At 51.2% G+C, this 27587-nt stretch overlaps 2 protein-coding genes across 5 annotated transcripts; one reads left to right on the top strand and one right to left on the bottom strand.

Annotated features, from left to right (window-relative positions):
* Positions 1-28: 28 nt before the first annotated feature.
* On the top strand, positions 29-4504 carry CRYBA1 (crystallin beta A1). 2 transcript variants are annotated; one of them, XM_069874339.1, is made up of 6 exons: positions 29-101; positions 750-814; positions 1716-1834; positions 3310-3451; positions 3936-4078; positions 4203-4504. In XM_069874339.1, the coding sequence occupies exons 2-6, from the start codon at positions 770-772 to the stop codon at positions 4348-4350; spliced, it is 597 nt and encodes a 198-aa protein (XP_069730440.1). In that variant the 5' UTR covers positions 29-101; positions 750-769; the 3' UTR covers positions 4351-4504. The 2 variants fall into 2 exon arrangements, with proteins under 2 accessions (XP_069730440.1, XP_069730441.1); XM_069874340.1 differs by lacking the exons at positions 29-101; positions 750-814 and adding an exon at positions 1343-1468.
* NUFIP2 (nuclear FMR1 interacting protein 2) lies at positions 3487-27444 on the bottom strand. 3 transcript variants are annotated; one of them, XM_069874332.1, is made up of 5 exons: positions 27168-27444; positions 21928-23637; positions 14593-14625; positions 13958-14012; positions 3487-3505 (listed from the first exon to the last, which is right to left on the bottom strand). In XM_069874332.1, the coding sequence occupies exons 1-4, from the start codon at positions 27322-27324 to the stop codon at positions 13960-13962; spliced, it is 1953 nt and encodes a 650-aa protein (XP_069730433.1). In that variant the 5' UTR covers positions 27325-27444; the 3' UTR covers positions 3487-3505; positions 13958-13959. The 3 variants fall into 3 exon arrangements, with proteins under 3 accessions (XP_069730433.1, XP_069730432.1, XP_069730431.1); XM_069874331.1 differs by lacking the exon at positions 3487-3505 and adding an exon at positions 4974-13663; XM_069874330.1 differs by lacking the exon at positions 3487-3505 and having other exon boundaries at positions 4974-14012; positions 27168-27443.
* Between the last annotated feature and the right edge of the window lie 143 nt (positions 27445-27587).

The following is a 27587-nucleotide window of genomic DNA, read 5'->3' as shown; positions in this document are numbered from 1 at the left end:
AACGCTGGCACCAGCTCCCGGCCAGCAGCATCCTATAAAAGCCGAGCCGCTGAAGTAGGCAAACATTACATGGGCAAAGCAGCAGTAACCGCCTGAGCTAGGTGAGTCCCGGAACGCATCCGCATCTTTCCCACCTCGCCCCCTGCTCCTGCCTGGGCAGACACCCTTCCTCCTGCCTGGTGGCAAAAGACACCGGAGGGAGCATCGCCGTTCCCCGTGGCAAAAGACAGGCTCACACATCCCCGCTGGCAGCTGGGGTGGCTGAGAGCCCCTCTACTGTGGGGCACCCCACTCCTGGCACCGCACGGCCCCAGCCTCTGGCTTGGCATCGCGCTCCGTTAGCCGGCACCGTCCGTGGGAGCCACCGTGGCCCCAAGGGAGGTGTAGCCGGGGTGCCAGGGCAGGGAACAGGGAGCAGGAGGGTCTGTTTGACACCTCCGTGCCCACCACCGCCGCTCCCCACTGAGGCTCAAGGGTGCTTTTCCCAGCCATGGTATTGGGGAAGGGGGAGCAGGCTTTGTGCCACGGCCGGGAGGAGGGAAGGGGCATAATGCAAGAAGGGAGCTCCTCGCCACGCTCCTCACTGCATTTGTGGCTAGCAAGAAGGTCCTGCTGCGACTTGTGTGGCTCTTCCCCAGCAGCAGGGTGGCTGTGGGCAGCGGGCACAGAGCCACCCCCAGCCCCACGAGCAGGCTGAGGGGACGCACGGGGCACGCTGCAGTGCAAACCGCTTTTATTTCCTTCTCCAGACACCGTTCCAGCAGCAAAGATGGCTCAGACAAACCCTCTGCCTGTCCCCATGGGCCCGTGGAAGGTACGTCCTCACATTCCCTGCGTCTTGCGTGCAGGTTGGGGACAGGGAGAGGCGCAAACCTCCTCCTGTGGGACCAGAGAAGCTGCACAGTGGGCAGTGAGGTGGAGGGAGCAGGGGAAGCAAGGCACCCCTGTCCTCTGCCCGCGAGAACTCACCTCCTGCCTGCTCGGAAACCCTGCGGGTATTTTTCATAAGCCTCTTTGCAGCACCCAGCCGTGAGCTGCTCTCGCCAGTTGTGCTGTGCCAGGCGGTTACAGCAGCCCCTGAACCCCTCGTGTTGTTATTCGTGCCCCCGTGTCGGGGTGGGCACCGTGAGCCAAGGGGGCGGTGGGCACGGCGGAGCGAGGTGGGGAGCAGCCGCGAGGGGTCTGCCAGCAGCTCCAGGGACACGGTTTGAGGAGGGCGCCGAGAGGGAGAGGAGAAGCACGTGCCCAAGCGGGGCGCATCCTGCCGAAGCTTGGAGAGGAGAGCGTCAACCGCAGCTCCCGGGGAGTTCCCCCTCGCCCTTTCCCCCGTTAATCCTCTTTGCCCTAGAGCGTTCGGAGCAGAGGCCGGGAGAACCGCCAGCCACAGCCCTGCCACCCGCCCGTCCCAGAACGGCTCCGCTCCTCTCTCCGGACGGCACCGCTGCCCCAGGAACTGATCTCCGCAGGGGTGAGCAGGAGAGCGGAGCGGGGACCGACGTGCGGCTCCCTCGACACCAAGGCAGGGCGTCACGGGGCCAGCAGTGCAGGGACGCGCAGAGGTGTGCGGGGCTGCCTCCCAGCCCAGAGGGGTGCCCGGTGCAGCCTCCCCCGGCTCTTCCCCAGATGGAGCGAGAGCTTCCGTCTCAAAGACACGCTGAATCACCTGGGGCCATTGCCGGGCAGTTCCCAACTTGGCAGCTCGCTCTCCATTCCAGATCACGGTCTACGACCAAGAAAACTTCCAGGGCAAGAGGATGGAGTTCACTTCGGCCTGCCCAAACATCATGGAGTGCGGCTTCGACAACATCCGCTCCATGAAGGTGGAGTGTGGCGCGTGAGTACCCAGCTGCCAGCGGCGGGGATGCTTTTCCAGGCAGAACGGTAGGGTAAGGGGTGTCTGGGCTGGAGCCAAGCACTGCAGCCAGGGGTAGCCACACACAGGGGATCCCACCCTGCCAGGGTAGAGCACCCAGCCCCTGGCAGCCCTGACACAGAAAGAGGGCCAGAAAATGGTGGTAACGCTTTTAACATCATCCAAAACTGCTGCCCACAGTCTGGGGGCCACCAGGTTCGGAGCTCCCCGGTGTCCCACAGGGATGCTGCCCACCCAAGGATGCAGCAGAGATGAGTGCTCAGCGAGTGGCTCTTGAGCTCAGGCAGGTCCCCCTCTGCCTCGGTAACCCCATGAAGCCCAAACCCCAGCTTTCTTGCCCTGCTCTGCCTCATGCTCCCCCGCCATCGTGCAGCTCCCCAGGGCAGAGCCTCCCCACAGCCTGTGCGGGGCTGCCCTCGTCACTGGCAGCGACAAGGAGCAAAGCCGAGCTTCTCCCTGTGCACAGGAATCTTCCCCGGCACAGGCAAGACGGCTCCGAGACGCCGTGTGTAAGGAGCAGTCCCCACGGCAAGCATCCCGCTGGGGCTGGGGAAGCAGACAAGATAGATTTGTGCTGCTATATTTAGGATTTGTAATGCTAATGGGATTACAGCGGCATGCGTGCTCCCGCCGTAATCAGCTCGCTGCTTCAGTTGACGTGTCCTAATCAGGCTGGTCACCTTGCACGGGGGGAGGCCGACTGCGGGACACGGGATGGGGACTCCGTTTGGATCAAGAGGCCCTCGCCCCCCGAGGCTCAGCACAACCCTCAGCACCCTGCACTGCCCAGGAGCAGCGGAACTGTGGGCTGCACAGCCTGGGCCATCGGCCTGCAGGAAAGCTGGGGAGGGGCTCTTGATCAGGGAGTGCAGGGATAGGATGAGGGGGAACGGTTTTGAGATGAAAGAGAGGAGATTGAGATGAGATCTTAGGAAGAAACGTTTTCCTGTGAGGGTGGGGAGGCCCAGGTTGCCCAGAGCAGTGGTGGCTGCCCCATCCCTGGAGGTGTTCAAGGCCAGGTTGGATGGGGCTTGGAGCCCCTGATCCAGTGGGACGTGTCCCTGCCCAGGGCAGGGGATGGAACTGGATGAACTTTAAGGTCTCTTCCAACCCAAACCATTCCATGAGTCTCTGATTCCAGCCCCCAGCCCAGACTCTGCTGCCTTATGAGGGCATCAGGAATTCAGAACTTTCCAGGCGTGCCAGGCTGTAAGAAATGAGGCCTTTGGGAGAGCAGGGCCGGGCACCAGACGTGGTCACAGATTCCCCGGTTTCTATGCCCACATCCAGCACTGCTTCCTTCCCTCGAACTTTGTGGGTAGAAGCCAGCCCCCAACCTCCTCCTTGCACCTAGATTCGTGCCGCGGTGCCAGCCCCAAGCAGGAGGCCTGGAGCTGCCACAGGAAGCCCTGGCAGCCCTTGCTCTGTTTTTGCAGCTGGGTCGGTTATGAGCACACCGGCTTCTGCGGGCAGCAGTTCATCCTGGAGAGGGGAGAGTACCCGCGCTGGGATGCCTGGAGCGGCAGCAATGCCTACCACATCGAGCGCCTGATGTCCTTCCGCCCCGTCTGCTCCGCTGTGAGTGTTCCCGGCTCCAACAGAACTCCCGTGTCTGTGATCCCATCAAATGTCCTAGGCAAAAGCACGAGACCAAGGGAGCGAGGTTAGGAAAGGCAAACACAGCCACGCCAGGGGCTCTGCAGGTGGGCTCAGCTCTTCCCTCCTTGCCCAGTAGGATTTGCTCTTTCTTGTCCTGTTTTCTGGAACTCCTAAGGGAACTTCTGGGCCAGCTGTACGTGACCAAAGCTCAGCAGCAGCCATGCTGAGACGATAGCTGTGGCAGAGCTGTCACTGACACCTCCCCAGCCAACCCCTGCCCCAGCCCCACCCTGCTGAGCACTTCCTCACATCAGGGCTTTGGGAAAACCAGCTCAGGGTCTGAACACCTGCACGCACCGTGCCCAGGAAACCCTCCGAGCACAGGGAGGGACAGCCCCGGTGTCCCCCTCCGTGCCGAGGAGGGACACACCTCGCCCTCACCACCTGCTTTCCCACTCCGCAGAATCACAAGGAATCCAAGATCACCATCTTCGAGAAAGACAACTTCATCGGCCGCCAGTGGGAGATTGCTGACGACTACCCCTCGCTGCAGGCCATGGGCTGGGCCAACAACGAAGTGGGCTCCATGAAGATCCAGTGCGGCGCGTAAGTGATGGGCAAAGGGCCAGAGCAGCAGGGATGAACCGCTGCCATCGCTGTGCTACCACCCCGTGAACCCCTTGCTTACCTCGTCTCCTTTACGGCTGCCTGACGACTCCTTTTCTTCCAGCTGGGTTTGCTACCAGTATCCCGGGTACCGTGGCTACCAGTACGTCTTGGAGGCCGACCACCACGGAGGAGACTACAAGCACTGGAGAGAGTGGGGTTCACACGCCCAGACCTCCCAGATCCAATCCATCCGGCGTGTCCAGCAGTAACTCCTCATTTTCCAGTACATCTCTGCAAGGTTTCCAAAGCTCACCGGCTCCCTTTTGGTGCTAATACTCCCCTCCCAAAATAACCACCCCTTCTTGTACTGCAACCGCTTATGGAACCACACTCCCAATCAGTACCAACTGCCACAATTGCCAATAAATGCGACTGAAAGAAAAAGACAAACCAGCGTGGTGCGTTTTTGCTGTTGTGTGTTTGTGACTGAGCTCACACATCCCCACCCCAGGCACAGGGAGCAGCGTAAGCAGGACTGAAGCCCGGTGGGGCTCACGCCAAGGCAAGTTCATCCTCCAATGCACAAACGTGGCAGCCAAATCCTTGGTTGCCGCAACTCTGCAGCCGCGTGGCTTCCTTTCCTCTCTCCCTTTCCTCAGCCAAGGGACAGACACTGCACCCCCAGTCCCCAGCCTGGCCCTGCCGGCGCCGGGCAACCACGTACAGGCAGCTACCGGCACCAGGCAACCGCACACACGCAGCCACCGGCACGGCGCTGCTCGGAGGCTTTGTGGCCAGCGTTGCCAGGCCTGAGGGACCGACAGTCAGGTCATCGGCCACAGCGCATCCCCAGGCCAAGGGACGCAAAAAAGAAAGCCACGCTGACACCCAGAAACTTTAAAATTTTTATTCAACAATTTACATCACTTATTGTCTGTCTTAACGTATTCGATCTACACAAATTTCTTTTTTTTTTCCTGATAAAATAATAAAATTTGGATAAATTTTGAAGACCTGTTGGTGCAGAATAAACAAAATTTCAGGTAACTTTTTTTTCTTTTTTTTTTTTTAAACATTTAGTGTGAAGTATGACATCATTGGTAAAGATACATCATGCCATTACAGCTCATGGATATTACCTATCCTTACAGTCCGTGACATCACCCATTCCAGCGCAAGGGGCTGCGCCAGACACAGCTACAGCAGGTATTACACTAACTCCTCTAGCCACCCTCTCACGACCGGGAAAACGCCTACGTTTCCAGCTGAGCACACAGAGTGCATTAACCTAATCGGAAATACCAGGGAGGGGAGAAGAAAAGAAAAGACTACCTTTACCGATCCGTGTGGTCGCACACTACAACATCAACAACAAAGAGGGGCTGCCCCTCTCCGCGGGTCAGAGGTAATTCAGCTCTTGAGCAGGTAGAGCACAACCCCTCGCAGCGATTTTAATACACACCAGAAAACCAAACGAAATGAGAACTTCTCAACCCGGGCAGGGGTAGGAGAGGTGATGGCTCCAGCCCCAGCTCGCAGTCGAAGCACGCGGTTGTGTTTCGCACCGCCCTTAACACTGAAATATTCAGGGGAAGGGGAGAGAGGGGCATCTGTCCCCCCAGTAAACAAGTTGAGGACCTTCAGGGGCTCGCAAGCCACTGAAGGTGCGTAAGTACACGTGTGATGGTAGATAGAAAAGCAGCCCTGTTCTGTATGAAAAAAAAGCTGTTAAGTTAGTACAAATTTCTGCCGTGGTGAAGGGAACACGAAGAGAGCGCTGTCAGGGTCCTTGTCCCGTCACGAGATCCTGACCCTCCTGCACAAAGGCTTTGGGCTAAGGAACGAGTTCCCAGAGGTGGTACCTGCAACCACCCCGTGCGCCCAACTCAGGAACACAAAACCAAGACACAGCTCTCACCCGGAGACTGTGGGAGCCCAGCCTCTGCTCCAGTGGGCCAGGAACTACAGCCGAGACAGCGAGGAAGTCTTCCCTCCACCTCACAGTGGGAACACGCAAAGGTAGGAGTTCTCTTCAGTTCATTTTGCCATTAGGAGCCTCAGGTTTGCCCACACCCACACCAGATTGACCTCCATCCCTTCCTAAAGCTGCTTCGCGTGGGGCCGAGCCGCGTGCTCCCCGTCCCCATCAGCGCCCGCACACCTGGCAGGATGCCGGCAGGTACCACCACGCTTCCGACCAGAGAAGAAGGGCACTCGTTCACCCGCCAGCACAAAGTGTATCGGAAACGCACGCTAGCACACCCCGCTCCCTCTGATTCAATTACTAAAGTAGGCTCTTTAAAATAAAAAAATAATATATATATTTATATAGCTATACCGAGATACAGAGAAAGCAAAGGAGAGAGATAGGCTACTAAAAAAATCGAGAAGCGCCAGTTTTCTGCTACGGCTGTCAGCAAAGAACTGCCACCTTCCATCATACCCTCCGCGATGGTGAAGATAATGCAGGCAATGACAGCACAGGAACGCAAAAGAGGGCAGATAAGTCACTTCTGGTAATGAGACACAAATTAAACTTTCAAAACATGTGCATAGCTTTATTCATCTGCTTCAAACTAACCTTTTCACGGAGCTTCAGTGAAACCCGAGTGTGCAAAATGCATTTCTAAAAAATAATGCAAGCAAGCTTTCACATTTACAGTGGCAGAAGGACAGAAAAGACTCGGACAGGAATCACACGATGGGGGCGAGTGAATCGGGAGAGAGATGAAGAAACAAGGATTGCACAGCTTCGTATTCGGAGTCACTGACTGCAAACATAAGCATCTCTATTTCATTAAGGTTAAGCAAGGCGTGTTTACCTCTTTATAAACACACTGAGAAAACCCGCAGTAACAAGAACCACAGCCTGGAAGGGAATAAATCCCCTGGGTGATGGGACTCCCAATGCCACAGAAAGCCCTAACTCCAAAGCAAAGTCAGCTCCAGACCTTCACCTGTGCAGGCTTTGCAGGTAAAGCATCACAATGCAAAGCAGCTTCTCAGCTTCTCTCCCCCCAGCTCCCCTCCAAAGTCGCAGCAAACAGTTCGTGTTAGGAAAGGAAAGGTGCCACCTGGCAGGATATCGTCCCCAAACTGTAAGACAGCCACTACGCAGGCTTGAGCCCAAGTCTCATTTCGCTCCGATGGGTGACCGGGACAGTGACGAACCCTTGACTGTAGATGGGGCACGGTCCTCGCGCTGCCAGCCACGAGCCCGGCCGTGTCCCAGCAGCTCCCACCCCCCTACAGACTCTCCTCAGCCAGGCTGAGCACACACGCAAGGCACATTGAGTCAGGTGTACGCGCACACACACTCGTGTGTGAAAGAGCAAACGCTGGCCAAAAAAAAAAAAATCAATACTGAATAAACTCGTTACAGAGGCAGAGAGCTGGGGCCTACGGTAATTATATGCAATTTTCCAAGCATTTTTCCTACACGACTTCATTACTCTTCTCTCGCTTTGCAGAGGTACTTTAGGATCTTCTACAAATAGTCAAGTAAATTCCCTTTCCCCTCCATAAACCTCTCCATCACCACACGCATCGCCCCATGTTGCTGCAGGTGTGACCCAGGCAGACAAGAGGTTCTGGACCTGCCAGTGCCACGTGGCAGCACCACCGTAGGCTTTCACGCCATCAGGTTTCGGCTGAGTAGAAGACCTGGCCTCACTTTTTCCTTGGAAAACACAGGATTCTGGGCGCTGACTGTTCCCCAGCACCCAAAGGTGGCTGGACAAGGAGCCTATAACCCCCCGATGCCAGAGGCACGGGCAGCAAGGAGGTCGATCTCTAATACTGCTGGTTAACTTCACATTGAGATACAGCATGAAAAGACCTTTTTGCAGAGATGAGCCACTTCCTTCCACAGTTAGATTCGAAAACAAAAACACTAAAACCAGAGACGAAACAACAGTCGATTGACATTTTTCTACCTTACAAGTTACTCGGGCATCTTTCCTGCACCACCAGCCATCGCGGAAGGAGCAGCCGAAACCCTCAGGGATTTGCACCACCCTTCCAATAGCAGCTTGAGAAAAGGAAGGAGAGGGAAAAAAAACCAAACCAACCACAAATAAAAATGCACAGTGTTCTCTCAAGTTAAGAGTTCTCCTTTGCTTGCGTTTGCATAGAAATTCCCGTAGGTCAGCACCAAAATCCGGTACACCCCGCTCCGACAGCCCAGCTTCTCCCCGTGCCCCCGCTACCCGCAGTGGCTGCGTTACAGGAGGGTTTGACGATCCGCAAGGGGAACGACATGGTCAGGTCAAAAAAAGTGCATCACACATTCTTGATTTTCAGGGTTACTTATAGCAGCAGCAGCATTAATCCAAGACAATGAACAGTTGTAGATTCATTCTTAAAATGCAGCAACACTTAACAAAATGTCTTCGAGGAAGGTCATAAGAGGGTCCTTCTCAAAAGGATAAAATGAAAATCTGACTATTCAATATAGACAAAAAGGAGATAAACCAAAAAAATTAAAGACACCATCTTATTTACATTAAAAAAAAACATTCTTGTTAAAATATCTTTACAACACCTAAGCAAAAAAATACGTATTTTAAGAATAAAGCAGAAACTCCTAAAGCAGTATCCATTTTTGGAACCCTTATTTAGCACCTGAGGAAAGACCATATGGAAAGCAGACAGGGTTTTTTTTTGTTGAGTTTTTGTGGGTTTTTTTTAAGAAAACTGTAAGTTGTGTTTTTGCTGAACGTTCGTATGTTCGCAGCACACAAGTTTCATACCACAGAAAGAAATAACTAGTTTGTTTTTTTTTTTTCTTCTTTTTAAAGATACTCTACTCGTTAATAAGGCTGTAGAAAAGGGATACTGCTATCTTACAAAATGGCTTTAGAGCTCTGGACATGTTATACGAAGCTTTCTGGTTAACAGTCAAGATAAACACAGCTCAGCAACCCCTGGGGAAAGCACAGGGATGAGTTTTGCTCCTGCCCCAGAGCAGGGCACAGCCCGACACCCCGGCAGCGCCTCCGACAATCGGTTGCCGCAGGTCTGTGCTTCCCCAGCCACCCACGATGTTTCAGCATCGTGCTGCGAGCGATGCCACTCGTGAGGATCTCGAGTGGGATACGAGGAAGTCAGCCTTACCCTGTGGTGTAACACAGATTGTGCAAATGTCTAAAGCTCTGTAAGCTCTGGAAGGCAGCACGTCCGGCAGCACCGAACAAGATCTGCTCCTTCACACCAGCCCAGGTTCCTGTTCCCCAACTGCTTGAGCTAGGGTTTTTTCATGTGGAAAAAATGCTCTCGTGGTGGCCAAACCAAGGATTTCTCTGGCTTCTTCGGTGGCTCCACCACGCTAGCGCTCCTCCAGCCCTTCTCCTGCCTCACGCGCTGGCGTGAAAAGCGTAGCAGCTTTAAACTATGTGTAGCCTTGTTCCCTCCCCTCCTGACCTCAACCATCTCCCTTGTAAACAGCCTCTGTAAGGAAAACAGACCGCTACGGACATAGAGACAGAAAATGCTTCTAGGGATGAGACTCCTGAAAGCTTCAGACACCATCGCAATTTACTGAAAATGCTGAATTTAAAGCAAAATATGAGTGCGCAGGACAAAGACCAGCGGTTCTGAAACACGGCTGTGAATGCTCCCCAGTGTCCCTGAGGTCACTCACCAGCCTCTTCTGGGAAGGACGCTAACATTCTCTTGAAGGTGAAAAGCACGAATTACACATGCAACTGCTAAGACAAATTCCACCTCTTTTTTTTTTTCTTTTCTTTTCCTAGCAAGAAGCAATTTTCCTTTCCATTTAGCCAGCTGGTCATCCCGCCACCCGCTCCCTGCCACCAAATAGCTGGAATTCTCGCAACCTAATGAGAATTGGGTTTTTCTTCCACATTTCAAAGTTCACAGCAGCTACAAAAATGGGATTTGTGGATGGGAAAGGGTGATGGTTTGAAATGGGTTAGCAACAGAAACCACACCCTGGAGCTATACCCACACAGTCAGAGAGACAAGAGGTTTCTAACAATGAGAACAGGTTTCACAGACAACTGAAGTGGGTTTAAACAAAAATCAAACTCCAACCAAATCTTGAAAGCCATCACATTGCCAATCCACCAGGCAGGTGGAAAGGGAGGGAGCAGAGAAGGTCCCTAAGCCACCACTACCGGGAGCGCAGAGCAGCTTTTAAACCATCTCTTGGAGCGGAGGAAACACTCCCTGATCCACCAGAAAAGGCAAATCCGTGCTGGATCTGGCTGGCAGGACACAGTCTGTGTGCACAAGAGCCTGGACAAGGGATACCCAACAGGACCTGCTAGCAGAGGAGGAGCGGTGGAGAAAGACCTGGAGAAAGGAGACAGCCCCTGCCCGTGCAGGAATCCTTACTCCAATAAATAGAAAGCCTGGCAAGGGAACCAGAGGGAAGGGACTCGCCAGACCCACGATGAGAACAGAAGTGGGATAGAAGCCTTACCCTGAATTAGTATCTACATAGCTAATAAAAAAATAGGTCACGATTTCACCCTCAGCGCCACTTCCCGACGCGACACGTATTTAAGGGTTTTTGTTTTAAAACAGACTTTACTCAGTGTAATGAAAACAATGGCACAAATAAATACACGCTCGCTCTCCTCACGCGAACAAGATGCTCGCACACGCTCCAGCGCCTCCTCGCCCCCCGCGCACGCACGGACACCCTCGGGTGCAGACCCAGGAGGGAAGGCGGCTGCGCCCCTTCCCGGGCTGTATTTGGTTTATGCTACAGTACTAATACTCTGAGTCAAACAAAAACAAAACATGAGACTTATCAGTAACACCTTAGCATTATTTCAATGTGCTAAATTAGTCACAGCTCCATTTCAGGGTTGTTGTTGCTTTTTTTTTTTTCCTTTTTCATTTTTTTTCTTATAAGTTTACACAAAAATAATCAGAAAACAAATTAAATCTTAAGATATTTTTAATAAGTGCTCAGTAAAGAATTGTGTGAGGACTTCAGGGGGACTGTAAATAGCGACAGGGCGTTACATGATGGCATAGGGAAATCTCTTCCGCAGTCCTGCCTGGCTCTAAGCAATCGTCTATCCCAGAAATACCGACAGGAGCTCAGAGAGAGGATTTCCTAATTGCTCAGCACACGGGGACGGACAGACAGACACTGGAAGGGAGGGTTGGCAGAGAGAGCAGAGAGGCGCAGAGGTTGTTTGGGGGGCACCACCAGCGAGGAAAAGCGGGAGGGATGAACACCAGGGGAAAAACCAACCCACCCATCACTCAAACTGCGTTTCATCGAGCACCGCGTTTGCTGTTTAGAGGATGGACTGGATTAGGCCAAGTCCTCAAATATTCAGACTCGGATCTTTCTAAAAGCACAGGGTCAAGTTCAGGATGGGTTATTGCTGCTCAACTTCTGCAGCGCCAGCCCCGAGCGCAGATCCGGGGGTCCCAGGGCAGTGCGAACCCCAGGGAAGCAAAACAGGGTTTGGTTTTGTCTTTTTTGTCTTTTGATTTTTTTTTTTTTAATGGAACCCAGCCCTTAAGGCGACAAGTGACTACACAAGGCAAATAAATACACAGCAGAGCCTTAAAGCCAGTAAAACAAACTGGAAACTTTGCCATTAGCCTTCAACTCATTGAAAATACTACTAATAATAAAAAGAACACTTCCTCCACCTTAATTTTCCCAGTCCCGCCGTCCAGTTTGTTCAACACTTTAAAGCTCAGGAACGCCGCCAGCTCTTCCACAGCAGAGCTGGAGGTGATTCCGACTTTTGGCAAGCAGATGGGAGACTTGACAGAATTCAAAAGAGGAACGTCAGGAGGACTGGATGTCGGGCACATCTGTAAACATGTTATACAGCTGCAAGTTACAGTTGATAGGTGAAACAGAACTATTTGCGACTGGCCAACCACACACGTCTGAACCTGGACTGATACAACACATGGTTACTATATAGCATCCCCCTATGGCATTATACTATATAGTATTTTATACATAACATGGAGCAGGCAATCCATAGTCAAATCTTTAAAACTAGAGCGTGGCGGAAAGCTAGCAGTCTTACAAAAGATACAGAGTTAAGTTGCTTTGTCCCACACTGAATCTAAGCGTCTCATTCGGGAACAAATCTGATTAAAAAGAATAAAAACAATTAAAAAAAACGCATGCTACATACTCCTAGTTAACAAAAAAACCAAACAAGTGGATAAATCAAAGCACGAGGGAGAGGCAAAAGTCTCGGGCTTTTCTGCTTCCCGTAATGCCCCGCGGGGTCCAGTTTAATGTTAGGAGACACCAGACACTGCTGGCCCTGTTGCCCAGACCAGCCTGTGTTCACCCACAATGAGCACTGGTTACGCGTGGGGCTCACGTGGGTCACAAACCCCATTTTTGCTTCATTCCTCACTTGCTTTTGCACTGGACCCTGTGAACTTTCCACCTTTTAAAAAACCCAGAACACCTCCCCGACCCCCAGGGTGATTTGGACGCTCTACAGGCTGCAACGGGACAGAGTGGGTGACGCAGCCGGAGCCCGCTGGCTGCTATGATGTCGCTGCCAGGAACCTTCCTTTCCCTTGGGATTTTTTTTTTTTTTAATTTTTAAATTATCATTTTCATTCCTAAGTCCTCCATTTTTTGTAATAAAATAGATTTTTATTAAGAGATAATTAGAAGCAGAGCCCGGAAATACACAGACTGCATTAAAATATAAAAGAGCATTTCCAACGGGCAGGTGTGGGAAGCCCAGCCCTTGGCATTCTACGGACAAATGGAAAAGGATTCAAATTCCCATTTTTCTTTGTAGATTTTTTTTCTGAATTTTTCTTTTTTTTAAGATTTTTTTTCTTTTTTTTTTTTTTTTTAAAGAGAAAAAAGTAACCCAAGAAGGGTGAAAGTTAGCAGAACTCAATTCCTCTTCAGTTTTCCAATGAAAATGGGAAAAAAATCCAGCACATTTAGTGTTAAGAGACAGACAGAGCGGATACGAAGCACCTACATTTGAAAGCAGAAGATACTTTTTTTTTTTGCTCCCAGTAATTCCATGGCATTAAACTGCGGGAACAGTGGGTTTTTGTTGGGTTTTTTATGCCTAAACAGATTGCTTATTTTTGCATGTTGTCTTTTAAAATGAAAGAGCTCTTCAGTTGCAATAGTCCAACGTGTAACCGGAGCCAGGTCAACTGTGTGACGTCACCACGCGTCCTAGAACTGCAGTATTCCCATCCTTTCCCCCAGCAGAATGATGCTTAAAGACAATATCCCCAGTACAGGACTGGCTGCTTTACTCCTGGCAAAACATGCGGATTAGAATTCTCTGGATAAAAACAAGAAACTCGGCAAACTTCAAGGCGTTTCTCCAGCATTCAATGGAAAACAAAAACAGAACAACACCAAATCGGGGAGGTGGAAGGGCAAAGGGAGATGAAGGATGGTGGCTCATCCCAATTTCCCTGTGATTAGTGTGTCACTACAGTCACAGAACGAGAAACAGAAACCTTGTCAAGTGGAAATGCCTCTCCAGTGGGTTGCTGTTGCCCATCTATACGGACAGCAGGAACTTTAGAACCGGGCTTGTAAATCGAGTCTGTATTCGTTAATCACTTGCATTCACTCTTTAAACAAAAACAAAACAAAAGGAACAAAAAAAAAAATCTATTCAGTACCAGAGATTAAATAATCATGTGTGTAGTCTCGTGGAAATAAATTTTCAGATTCCTTAAGAAGTCTAATTACTTTCAGTTGCCATTTTTAAATAACTATATATATATTTGTATATATTATCCTGTGATTCTAGTTATGGTTCCTCTGCTGCGCTGAAGATTTAGAAGGAGCATAAAAGCCTTTTGTCCCCTACGAACAGCACAAATGCTGCAGAAAGGTTAGAACAGGCAGTCTTGTCTTGCTACCTTCATTGATCCGGGCGATCCATGGCTTCATCGTAAGTGATTATCCTTTTGGGATCTGGAAAGAAAGCAAAATGCTAAATTTTCGGCAAGCGACTGTCAGGACCTGTGGCTGGAGATATCCAGAAGAGATCTGCAAAGCACTTGGGTATTAAGAAACTGGTCCATAGGTCCCCTGTGTACATCCCGCAATGCACTTGGGAGCCCTAGGTGACCCCAACAAAGCCGCGCTCACCCCCATTACAGCCCAGGGCATCTCCACTACTGCTCTTCCCATAGGATAACACGGACCATCTTCACAGGTGAATTGTGGGGACACACCAGAATAGAAAGCTTAGGTTTGGGTGTGACACCCAACACCAGACACAGAAGCAATTATTGTACACACAAGGGCAGACTCATTATATCTACTCTGACACTGGTTTTATTGCTTTTAGAGACCCTGCTTCTCTCTGAACCCCACACCATTCCAGGACAACGTACTATGCTCAGTGACCCAAAACACAGACCAAACGCAGGCCATCAAGAGTTAAACTCGGGCACCTCCGGACACTGAGACAACCTGCTCTCAACAGCCATCCCAAAAGACCAAGCAGGACAGAAGAAATAGGTTTATTAATTCTTTCCAATATCCTTACCTTGCTTCTGCAAATTCCAAACCGATTCCATTTCTGTGGAAGCAAAACAAGAAGACCATTGTTATTATGCAAATTCATGCTGCCATTAGAGACAACTCCAAACATGCTTTTATTTCCCAACTGTGGCACCACACCGGAGCAGTCGTGCTGAGGCTTTTGGACAAAGCCAGTTCCACCCCATCCTGCAGCCCAGCCCAGTCCACAGCACTGTGTGAATCCAACATGAATGATCCAGCAATAAAAGGCAGAGGAGACAGCTGTAACATGGTCTTAAGGGTCAGATGGCCAAACTGAGCATCAGAAATGTCATTGCCATTCTCCACTCCTATACATCTCAATCTGACTTCGGGCTTTACTCCGACTCCAGCGCTGCTTCACCCATTACAGCTTCAGCAAGCAGCCTGGAGAGATGATTTTTTACAAGTTGACGCTTAGCGTGTGTGAAATCCGAACTGCTGGACAAAGTGAGTTTCTCATGGTTCACAGCATGCATCTGCTGGAGCACACCACACAAAGATTACTCTGCTAACATCGCTGCAGAACTGCTGTCACCATATCAGCCAAGAACAAGGTGTGATGCTCCAGACACCCGGCTGCCTGCTCGGCTTGCAGCTCTTTTATAGAATCACAGAATGGTAACAAGAAAACTAACTGGTATGGGAAAGGAAGAAGAAACCCTACAAAAGTCATGGCCTCGGCAGGACGTGTGGCAAGTATCACCCTGATCAATCGCTTGTATGTTCGCATCCCTTCTCCAACCCTTCATCTCTCCTTTGTCCTCTACCATCCAAAGCTCCCTGGGGCAGGGAATTGCATGCAAATAAGTTATTGCCAGCCCTCTTTGCGCAATTAAGTCTCTTGTAAGAAAGGCTCCGACAAACTTTTACAAGGCCTGTTATGTTTGCGTCGCTATAACAGAAACACTTTGCCCTTTCATAGGGGGAACCCCAAGTGCTTTGGGAACCAGACCCTAGCACTTCCAGGGACATAAACAAGAGACTGTCTCCCTAATCCCTCAGATGTAGATTCCCCACTAGTAAATCAAACCAGCTATTACAATTACCTCCAGCAGAGCTGGTTTTCCACTCAGTGCAGTCAGATGCATCATTTCCTAACGGCTAAGGAACAGCACTTATATTAACAGCCTTCCCTAAAGGCAGGGGTCAGAAAACTACCCTCAAGTTGTCAGCTCCTTTGCATTAGAGCAATGTTAGAGCAGCAAACACAAGGAAGAGGTTGAAGCACTGCCTGCTACCATATCCCTGTGCAAAACACCATGCTCTTTTGTGCTTCCATCTGGTCCTAATTTCATCAGCCACAAGAATGTGACCTGCTAATATTAAGATGTGCCTGACAATGAGATAAGACAGTGAGATGCTCTCAAAAAAATACCATAAAACGTAAAGTTGAAGAACTTCTGTAACAAAAAAAAAAAAAAAAAACCAGAAAAAAAATCCAACCTCTTCAGATTTTAAACAATCTTCCTTCTTCAGCAAAAAGAGGCAAGAGAGAGGGTGGTGTAAAGTGTCCCGTGAATCCCAAACACCTGGATGCCTTGGCTGGCAGACACTCAGCCTGACAAGTCTACAAAACCAAACAGCATCAGCAAACTGGCTGCGATACCGACTGCTAGTCAACACCTTCTGCCATCAGAAGAGCCAGTGCAAGGTCCTCTCTGGCCAGCAGCACGCAGATACAGGGTAGCACAGAAAAGGCCGTCCCCAGGAGCTGGTCATGTTAAGAGGCCCCAGACCTCCTTCCTTTGGCTCAAGGATCTCTTTTCTTGAGCCCACTTTCCCCAGATAAAGCTTCCAGGGTGAGTTCAAGAAAGAACTCTTACTATTGCCTACAGGAAAAGGTTGAGTCAAACTCACCATGAGTTTGACTCCCTCTCCCTGTGCTACCAATCCAAACCCTAGTAACTTTGCTTCCCAGAGCAGAAGAGGGTCAAGTACTTTCCAGTACTGAAAGGGGCCCATAAGAAAGCTGGGGAGGGGTTCTTGATCAGGGAATGCAGGGACAGGACAAGAGGGGAATTGTTTTCAGCTGAAAGAGAGGATAGTGAGATGAGATCTTAGGAAGAAATGCTTTCCTGTGACGGGGGAGAGGCCCTGGCCTGGGCTGCCCACAGCAATCGTGGCTGTCCCATCCCTGGAGGTGTTCAAGACAGGTTGGATGGCGCTTTGAGCAACCTGATCCAGAGGGATGGAACTGGACGGGCTTTAAGGTCCCTTCCAACCTGAACCATTCTATGATTCAAGACCTGATCAACACAGAGGGCCCAGCACTTCCAAAACAGGACAGGCGACCAAGGAAAAGGCACACTGCTTTCTCAGCAGACTCCAACCCAGCTGGAGAGAACGGCATCATATCCTTGCATGACAACACCAAAGCCAGCCCTGCTCCAAGCCAGGGGCAGTAGTAGGTTGCCTTCTGTGCCCCTTCTAACTTCATAATTTTCAGGATTTTTGCAATTAGGCTCGTGGTTTGCCGAGGAATTGCTGACAGCCCCAGCCACATCCACCCAACAAGCTCCGAGTTTTCTAGGCAGCATCCCTGAAACAAAGGGTTGGTGAGGAAGGCTTTGATGTCAGCAGACTGAGTGAGGCCCATTCTGGTGAATTGTGGCAAGATTCCTCCTAGGCCAATAAACTTTATAGCAGAACTGGTACATAACCTTGAAGGGGAAAGAAGTCTTTCTGCAATAACTTGTTAAGGCTGGCACGTTTTCCTTGCTAGAGAGGCTGACCCTGCAAGCAGAAGTGTCTGCACAATACCGTGCTGGTAGTTCTTTGTCATTACTAATCTAACATAAACTGACAATTGTCCCTAAAATGAAGAGCTTAAAAAAAAGAAATAACAAAGAGGGACCATCTTCCCCTGATTTTTCTGTTTCTCTCTGCAGGACACAATGATTAAGTTAGGGGATTGCCCTGGAAACAAAGCAAAGATTAAAAATTCAATGCTGTGGAGACTCATCACTGTGCCGAGTACATGGAACTCATCCTGACAACTGGAAAAGACAGAGAGGAGGGAGAATTAAATCAGCTTTTGCCCCACAGCCCAGGCCCCACAAGACCAGAAGCAGCAGACGGAGCTCTAACCCCTTCCCACCAAGGGGGATGGGAAACCTAGGCCTTTTTTTCCGTCTCTCCTGATGTAAAGGATGAAAATTGCTGAATTCACAGCTCTGCTATTTCTTCTGACCCAGTTCACCATTCCAGCAAATGCCACTCCTGGCTGGCCCACGCTGCCGTGCTCTATTTTCCATGCTGCTCTTCTGCTTCTTCACGCGAGCAGAGATGCTGGTGCAGCCGAGATGCTGAGAAGGAACAAAGCAGCGGCACAGGCAGAAACTTGGGGGCAAGACAGAAAAAGGGAAACACTGCAGTCTCCTCTCCTCCACTGATGTGGTCTTTGCTGCTGTGCAGCTGAACTGGAAACCTTGATTAGCTGCTTTTTGGCTAATGACAAGTGAACTACTGAGCTCCTCACCATGAAGCTGGTATGGCAAACACAGAGCCAGGCGCCAGTGACAGACACAGCCCTTCCTGGAAGCCTGCAACTGCCCAAACACCATGAAATGCTGCAGAGCGTTGACATTATTCCAATATGAAACATTCCATCCAGCTGTCTTTAAAAGGAGGACTAAAGCAGTATAAAGATCCTCATTTCAACAGAAGTAAAGCTGAGATACGCTCAGCCTCCTCTTTTGGAAGGACCAAAAAGATCTGGGAGGAGCAGTTTTACCTCCAAAAGGAGAGGATTTTGGCAATGCCACACCGAGGCAGGAGTTCAGTCCTAACCTAGACAGGGACAACATCCCTAAGCAAGAGCATGGCTCCTTCTTGGTCCTTCCAGCCTCCCACACTAAGGTACCATCCCTGCCTCCAACCACACAACAGCTCATCAGAGCTAGACTAAATGACTTCTAACTTCTAAATCAAATACGTCACCCGTGAGGGTTTCAAGGCACCGTCACAAACACCAAGTGGCACGGCCTGTCAATGAGGGCAGCCACGCTGAAGGATCATGTTTTACAGTCAAGCAGATCAGACAATCATGGGAGTCTTTCTGCCCTTTAAAAAGACAAAAGCAAGGCACAGAGCAGTGGCACAGAGGGACCAGCTCAAAAAGCATCCAAGAGAAGAAGAGGTGGGTGCATCACCAACCTTGCCACCGCATTCCGAGCGCCCTGACTTCTGGGGAAAAAGCAATCTGGGTGCACACAAACGAGCACAGCTTCCTCCACCGCAACCTCACTTGGCTCGGCAGCCGCCCAGCCCTAGACCCCAGCAGGGCCCTGCCAGCACACATGCTCCTGCAGTGGTTTGAACAGGATTGCTGTACCAGAGCCAGCCCACCCTGGTGCTCCCTCCTCCGTCCATCCCCTCTCAGGGAAGCTGTGAAGCAATTACAGCCTATAATGCCCCTTGCAGTCACTGGGCAAACCCTGCACAGGAAAGCCTGGTTTGCTGGAACAAAGCTACTGAGTAAGCTGGAGGCTTTCCCACAGCCTATTTACAGTCCAAGATGAGGATCCACATAACCTGATTACAGTCACAAACAGTGCAAACAAGTGCAAGCTCGTGACAGCCAGGCCGAAGCACTGTGTCCACTCGTGCTGAAGCCCATTTCTCACTGCACACCCACAGTTTCACCCTTGCACCATGGGTAGCTCACATGGAATTGCTCCACACAGAGGAGCCCAGGGCAGAGACCCCGCTGATGCTCCACACTCACCTCTGCCCTTGCCCTGCAAACCTTTCTCTTTGTGTCCATAACCCCAGAGGCAGGGCAGCTTTGAAGATCAAACTATTGAGACTTTGCTCAAAAGCAAACAGATCGATCTGAAGAGGGAGAAGTTCACCCTCCTCTTGAAATCAAAATCAAACAACCTGAGGATCCAGCTGCCCAGGAACCTTAACACCAGCCCAGGCAAACGTGCACACTCTACCGAGAGGAGGGGAAAGCAACTTGCAAAAAATAAGCAAGTGAAATTGTGCCTTTCCTATTGCAGAGGAACTGGTTTGCTACAGGAGCAGGACCTCAGGCAAACAGCCCAAGATAAATGGAGAGAACAGTGTAGGAATTAACCACTGCACTGCGTGCAAACACACCCTGGCAGTTCTGCGTTCTAGGCATTCTGGAGTACGCTGTGCCACAGGATCTCACCCATGGGGCTGTGGCTGCAGGAAGGAAGGAGGGGACAGAATTTCCACCTGTGGGGGGCAGAGGAAGGCACTGCTCCTCCCAGTCCCCCTTAATCAAACTCAACAAGATGGACTTGAACAGACACAGAAATGCATCATCATCAGTACTGATCTCCTGCTTTGTAAACCAGCAATAACACCTGAAGACTAAGTAGGAGAAAGACAGGCTCAAGCTGTTTGGAGCACCCGTACGCATTAATGACAACACTGATCAGAAGCACCCATCAGCTTTCACCCCCAAATAACACCTGGAAGCCAGCATAGATGCAGCTTGAAAAATAATCAGCCCAGGGGAGCACTGGGGCAGGAAAATCACAAGGGTGCTTGCTCCGGATGCTCAAACTAGAGCATTCATGTGCAGAATCATGGGAAGAGCAGAAAACAGCATTCTAAAGAGTGCTTTAGGTGCCCATCCTTGCTGCTGGATGTAATGAACTCGGGTGTTTAGAACTAAACCAGCCAGACTTTGAAGTGAACACCTCCTCAAGAGGACATGGGAAGGGAGTGTTCTTTATTTTCCTGTTGTTCCCATTGTTTTACTGGGGTCTGTCTTTCACACAGCCGGTGAGAAAGAGAGAGCTGATGAGCCCTGCTGCGGCTGCACAAAGCTGCTCTGCCACAACACATTCAGGCTGACCAAAACAGAAGGGATAAACTTAAGTGCTAGAAAAACTCGTGAACCGTTAAGGGGAGAAGGACTGCCTAGGATTTGTACCACACTGTGCTTTCTGGCAACCTGTTTTCTGATGAGAAACTGGGATGTAGGCTGCAGGCAGAGAGAAGAAATGGGAACAGAAAGCTTGAATAGACTAAGTAGAGGGTAGAGGACCCAGATACAATCAATTGATGAATGCTGTCCTCAGGAATACAAAAGCTTAAAATGTAAATGTCGTGAGAGTGAAGTGACCTGGAATAAATATTTTGAGGTATTATTTTTAAATGACTGGGCTCACTGTTACTAAAGGAAGGCATCTAAGTTTCTGTATGCTCTACAGAGTTTGTGAACAGGTAATTTAAGAGCTTTGCAGTGAGTAAAACCAGCAAATATGCCAATGCTAACCAAATACCAACCCCTATGTAGGAGAGGGAGGCATTATATATATACCTGTACAAAAAATGAATGTCAACTTTTTCCCTTCAGGGTAGGGGGTGCAGGGAGACAGAAGAGGGCACAAATAAAATAGGAACTGCTCGTGTTCCTCAAGGGAAGGTGAGTAACACTGTGCCAAAAGGGAACACACAAGCAGGCTCCTGGCAACGCTGAGCCAGGACCAAAAGCCAAGAGCTGCCACAAGACTTGGAGCTTCTGTGGCTGAGGCTAAAGCAAGCCATCCCACAAGCTTCCCTCTCTTCGTTCCCAGTTTAAAGCATCTGTATCGTGTTTGAGTCATTTCAGTCTCAAAAAAACAGGAAAAGAAGGAGCTGGACTACAAAGGGCTCCATGAAAGCAATAAAATCATCTGAAAGATTTGGGCTACAAAGACAACGAGAAAATTCAATCTGCAGCTTATGAAGAGTTGATAAGCAAAGATTCATCTTGCTGCTGCCACAATACTCGAGAAGGGCAGGGGAAAAGCTTGTGTGTGGGTTTTGCTTAGAAAAATAAAGTAAGTCGCACCATGAAAAGCCATAGGAATAATTTTTTCCTTCCTTCAAAGCCATGATTTCACGGCCTGATCTGCCCAGGGGAGAAGCTGCAACACTTTGGTGGCAGAGGTGTAAGTACAGACTAGGAAGTATTCTCAGTGACAGAAAATCACCTCATAAAGCTGGAACCGAGCAAGCAAACCTACATATTTAACTCCTTCCGATGCTGTAAAGCTCAGGAGGAGCTGCCCTTTGCATAGAATTAAAATGTGACACGCCTTAGCTAAGTGTAATCCCTCTCAACATCCCTTATGCTTGTCCACAGGAACACAAAACCAAATACCTCTTAACATCAATTAAACAAGCCTTGAATAACTTTCCCAAACCGTTATTGCCATTAGAGATATGCAAGCAAAAAAAGCTTGTTTTCAAAACAATCAGGATTGCTGTAAGGAATACATCACATTAGAATATTGCACTTAAATAAAACAAAAAAGAGAAGAGAGTGCCATTAGGCAGCAATTGAAGCCATTACCTTTAGTGTGATATAGAATAGCAGCCCTCAGGTCAAAAGAACCCCAGCTATCTTTCCTTTCTAGGCCTCTCTGGTACCTCTGTTCTTTGGCGGAGGCTAGCAAATTGTTCGTAGGAGAGGCCAGAGGATTCTCTACTTCATAGTCTTTTGAAAGAAACACTAAAGCACCTTGGCTACCGGCGTCTGCCTTTTGTAGGTCACCTGTGTGATGCGACTCCAAAGCTAAGACACCACCCTCCACAGCAGTCCCAGGCTTAAGAATAGCACTGAGAATTTGAGGGCTAGTCCGTTTATCCAGCTCATAAGCCTTAGGAAACACAGGTTGTTCAGTTCCTGAGGGACTGATTTCAGCACACTGTGAAACCAAAGTGGCAGGATATTCCCCTTGAAATGTCACTTCCATTAACTGATTATCCGCAGATTTCCCCACGACAGTTTCGGGCCCAGCGCTGGGCTCGTTGATGAAAGACAAGCCCCACTGATTCTGGAAGATATCTCCCAGGTTCTGCTGATTGGTCTGCGATGGGAAATCGACTTGCGCTGCACCCAGAAGCACAGTTTGCATATTTGAAGGGTAGATAAAAAGGCTAGATTTCTTTTGTTCGAGAGCCGTCGAAGCTGTACTCACGTCCTGGGGTGCTGACTCGCAGGAGGCGGATGGGACAGTACTAGCAGCGGTCGGGAGCAGTGGCTGGGCCCCTGGGGAATACACGCTTCCATCGGTCCCTGCGAGAATCGGCCCGTTGGAGAAGCTAGCAGAAGTAACAGATTTCATAGCAGACATAGGGACCTGGGACAGTCGACTCGATGTTTGGGCCTGAGTTTCCCCAGCAGATGACGAAGATGACGAAGACGACGTGGATGGTGTTTGAGCTGCTTTGTTGAGGTTTTCTTTAACTTTACTTGCATAACTTATTTTGGGAACAATTTTAGCACTGCTGTTGTCCACTGGAAACACTGGGGGTGGTTTAAATAAGGTCCATGAGTCCTCTTTAGATGTAGCCGACGACACGTGCTTCCCTTTGGGCCGGTCATCAAACTTCTTGCTGCTAATCCCAGGTTTGGCATCAGAGTTTTTTCGCTGTACATCCCCAAGCCCAGGCTTTCCCCGGCCTGCTCCACCAGCCCCAGCCTCGTATTTCCAAACAGGCTTAGTATTTTCAATTCGGTTCCCCTTTTGTTCACTATAATCAGGCTTGAAACTCTCAAGTTCCTGTTTTAAGGTTGGTGCGCTGACCTCCTGCTGCATTATTTTGTCCTGTACTAGATTCAAGTTCTCACAACCCTTGGCACTGTTGCGCCTGCCTTTCCTCTTTTTAGGCGTAGTATATCCACTCTCGGAGCCGCTACCATCATTATCGGCCCCTTTGCCTACGTAGCCATTCGTGATATAGCTAGAATTATTGGTTACCACGCCGTTTGGAATAGACACTCCCTCTGGCTTGTCTGAGGACTGGCTTTCTCTAAGTTTATTTTCGTAAGACTTCTCGTTCTTTTTGTCCACGTTATTTTTCTGAATGAAGTTCTTGGGTTTGATTCCAGCTTTCCCCAAAGTGCCGGCCTTCACAGTTTGCTTTGGGGCGACATTAGTGTCTACGAGCTGCTGGCTGCCATTAGGTACCCTGGATCCGGGGGTGTTGGTTTCATCAGAGCACAAGCCCTTTAACGACACTTCTCTTTCTCCTGCGTTACCATTTAGCTCTCCATAGCCTAGAAGAAAGCCAAAAACAACAAAGGCAAGAATTATAATGTGAAATGTCCAAACTTCTGACTGCAGAAAGCTGTAATCAGCCCCAAACATATCCAAGTGTCCTCAAGCAGACATTTTACAATAGGAAAACATCTAGCCTGACAGAGAAAAGCACCTGCTTATTTGCTGGAAGCCACCGCAAGAAGGGTTAAGCGAAAATTACTGGCAGTCATTGACTCTCCAATACAACAGGATGATGTATAGAGAGCAAAACAAAGCAGAAGAATATAGATACTATGTAAGGAAAATATACTGTACTAAACATCACTGGCAAGACGGAGAGCTATTTCATCAGCTACTATTTCCAGGTCACACAGAGGAAAAAAATTAACTCCCAAGATGCTTCAAGACAGAGGGATCTGCCGCCTTTGCTACAAGATTTATTGAAGTTCAGAATCCAGACTGTGAACCAGGGCCAATTCCTACCACCTCCATCAGCTCCCAGGCTCACACCGCCAGCAGCCCTCCTGCCCAGCCTCCTCCCAAACACCAGCTCCAATGAAGGGGGGGAAAGGAAAACAAAAAGCCGTTTTCCAAAAGGATCTGTGCAAATCCAGTTGGAAGTCACATCTCCTCACTTCATTTCAAAATAGCAACCAACACCTCCCTGCACGTGCTCTTCAGCTCTGGAAAGGTGATAAAACTGAGCATTAACGCATCTCTGCAAGCACCCTTAACTACCGCTGGCAAGTGGCTCCTGCCTCCCGCCCTGAGCACCACCCTGAGACCTGAGCACAGCACCTGCCAAGGGCTCCAGCCCATCAAACCCTGTACCTCCAGCTCCATTTGGCTTCTCAAGCTCATTGCAAGGCATTGTGGTTCTGAAGGGAATCTTGAGAGCACAATTCAAGCGGAGCTGGAAGCCAGGACAGTCCAGATTGAGCCACCTCATCCTTTATTTTTAATCCCTGGCCAGAGAACTATTGCTTTTGAGAAGCCCAGCTACAACGCCCCCAGAGAAGTCCTGAAGCCCCGCTGAGAGATAAGAAGAGCACGCTGTACCCAGCTCAACAAATCCCCTTCAACTGGAGGCGGAGGAGAGGGATTCCCTCCTATGGCACCTGCTTCTCTGGGAAGAGCCCTAGCCTTGCTCCTCCTCTGACTCATCCGTTCTCCATCCCCAGGGTGGAAAGCCTCACATCTCCCGCAAGAACTGACCCACCTAAGGCTTCATCTCCAGCCACAGTGCCCAAGTCAGCACAGCGCTCCGAGTGCCCCAAGAATGAAAGCAGGCAAAACTCCAACTTGAAAAGGAACATTGTTGTTGTTGCCGATGCTGTTGGAATTAACTGCTATCCCAGAAGACTACGCTGGACCCTCAGATGTCTGGCAGATGTAACTGCTCAAGCCTTGTGCAAGTCGGGAACACAAGAATCCTTGTAGGAATCTTTACAGAAATTCCACAACTGGCTTAGCCGAGAGGGATCAAAAAGGATTTTACTGCACGCAAGTATCTGTAGCCACCACAACTTCCACTATAATTTCCAAATACACTGTTAAGGATATCAACCATAAATATTTCACCCCTGAGCAAACTGATGGGATGGGATTCTCAGCTGAGTCAAGGACTAAGAATTAAGTATTCCAGAAGCAGCCTTCTCAACGTGTTAGAGCTGACCTTGTATGACTCAAGACTCCTGACACCACTTGTTAATGAAACAAAACAATCAGAGTGGTCACAAGACCATTGCAGATGAGGAGAGAAAGAATAAAATGAAGAACAAAATCCATTTCAGTAAGTCGGTGTGTCAGCAGTTTCTAGTTCCAATTTTCGAGCATTCACAACTCAGCTGCCTGAGTTTTCTCCAAACCAACATTTGGCACAGCTGGCTCTGGCCTGGACATGGAGGTGCCGCCACCAGAATTCAGGGGAGGAAAAGAAAAGGACGTCAAAATGAACGGGTGAAACATTTGTAAGCCTCACCAGTGGCTCCGTGGCTGGAACGGGAGGGGGTCAGAGGGCAGGCACATTAAACCCAGAGTGCTGCAGACGGTGACATGACTGCTCGACTTATTTTTGCTCAGGAACTTATTTTAGCGTGCAAATGCTCCAGTCCCTCCCAAGGCCCAGCTCTAGGGGCTCTATCGTGGCTGATCCCCAGCTCCAGGCCCAACCCGAGCCCCAGTGCCGAGGGACTCCTGGCTCATCCTGAGCTCCGGCTTCCAGGTCTCCGGTGCCTCCCGAGCCCATCCCAAGCCCTGGCTTCCAGGGGCTCCATCCCAGCAGATCCCTGGCTCCAGGCTCTCCCAAGTCCTAGCTCTGAGGGGCTCCTGGCCCATCTCAAGCTCCAGCTTCCAGAGCCTCCAGTGCCTCCCAGGCCCATCCCCAGCTTCCACGGCCTCCATCCCAGCTGATCCCCAGCTCCAGGGGCTCGGGCTCTCCGAGCACCAGCTTCCAGGGGCTCCATCCCAGCTGATCCCCGGTTCCAAGGACCCTGGTCCCTCCCGAGCCTCGGCTTCCAGGGGCTCCGGTCCCTCCCGCCCGGTTATGTAAATGGAAATTCCAAGGAAAGCAAACAACGGCGGCTGGATCCCGGCCGTCCCCGCAGCCCCGCGCTGCCGCTGCCCCCGGGGTGCGACTGCTCGGGGTGCGACTGCTCGGGGCCCCGGCGCCCCAGGGGCGGGGGACGGGGCGGGGGGGAGTGTCGGGAACGGCGACCCCCGCCCCGCGGCCGGGATCGGGGCGGCAGGAGGAGGAGAAGGAGGCCGAGGCCGAAGTCCCTGCTCCCGCCGGGCCCCTCCGCCTTCCCTGCCCCACTGATTTTCATCCCCGTCCTGGTCGCGGGCGGGGAGGGGGAGAAGAAGGAGACGGAGGAAAAGAAGGAGGGGAAGGAGGAGGAGAAGAAGGAAGCGAAGGAGAAGGCCAAAACCCCTCTCCCGCCGGCCAGGCCCCTTCCTTGTCTTCCTTGCCCCATACATTTTCATACCCCAAGGTTTTTATCCCCGTCCTGGGCACGGGCGGGGAGAGGGAGGAGAAGGAGAGGGGGGCAGGAGGAGAGGGAAAAGAGGGGGGCAGGAGGAGAGGGAAAAGAGGGGGGCAGGAGGAGAGGGAAAAGAGGGGGGCAGGAGGAGAGAGGTCAAGGGGAGAGGGGGTCAAGAGGGAGAAGGGTCAAGGGGGAGAAGGGGGAGAAGGGGGAGGGGGGGCAGGAGGAGAAGGAGAAGGGAAGAGGGAGGCAGGAGAGGGGGGAAAGGGGAGCAGGGGGAGAGGGGCGAGAGGGAAGCAGGAGAAGAGGGGAGCAGGGGGAGAGGAAGAGAAGGAAGAAGAAGGAGCAGAGGGAGCCGGGGAGCAGGCTCCGGGCAGGCCGTGCCCCCCGGCCCGGCCCGGCCCCACGTGCCCGCGCGCCCCAACATGGCGGACAGGAAGCGGCCCCGGCGCGCGGAGAAGCTTCCAGCCGGGCCGGGGGAGGCGGCGGAGGAGGAGAAGGAGGAGGAGGAGGAGGAGGAGGGAGAGCCCCGCCGCCCCGCGCCAAGGGCACGGTCCCCGTCCCACCTGCTCTCCGCTTCGGCGCGTCCTGGTGCTTGTGGTCGTGGCGGAGCGGCGGCTTGGGCTGGGCTCGCCCGTCGGGCGGGTGGTGGTGGTGGTGGTGGCTGTAGTAGTAGTAATGGTGGTGGTGGTGGCTGCTGTGGTGGTGGGGCTGCTCCTCCATGGGGGGCGGCTGAGCGGGGCGTGTGGCTGCGTGTGTGTGTGTGTGCGTGAGTGTGTGTATGTGTGTGTCGTGCGCGCTCTCGCTGCTCGGGGCCGTGCGGCTCCGGCGCTGGGGAGGCGGTGGAATGGCAGCGCCCGCCCTGCGCCCGGCGAGAGCCGCGCCCGCCCCCGCCACGCCCCGCGGCGCCGGCCACGCCAACGGCGCGGGCCACGCCAACGGCGCAGCGCGACGCGGGGCGGCGCCACGACCGCGGCGGAACGCAA

The sequence above is a fragment of the Phaenicophaeus curvirostris genome, chromosome 21 (assembly GCF_032191515.1).
Source record: "Phaenicophaeus curvirostris isolate KB17595 chromosome 21, BPBGC_Pcur_1.0, whole genome shotgun sequence".
In the NCBI taxonomy this organism is placed as follows: domain Eukaryota; kingdom Metazoa; phylum Chordata; class Aves; order Cuculiformes; family Cuculidae; genus Phaenicophaeus; species Phaenicophaeus curvirostris.
The sequence above is the reverse complement of the archived record's forward strand: the minus strand, read 5'-3'. Positions and strand labels throughout refer to the sequence as shown.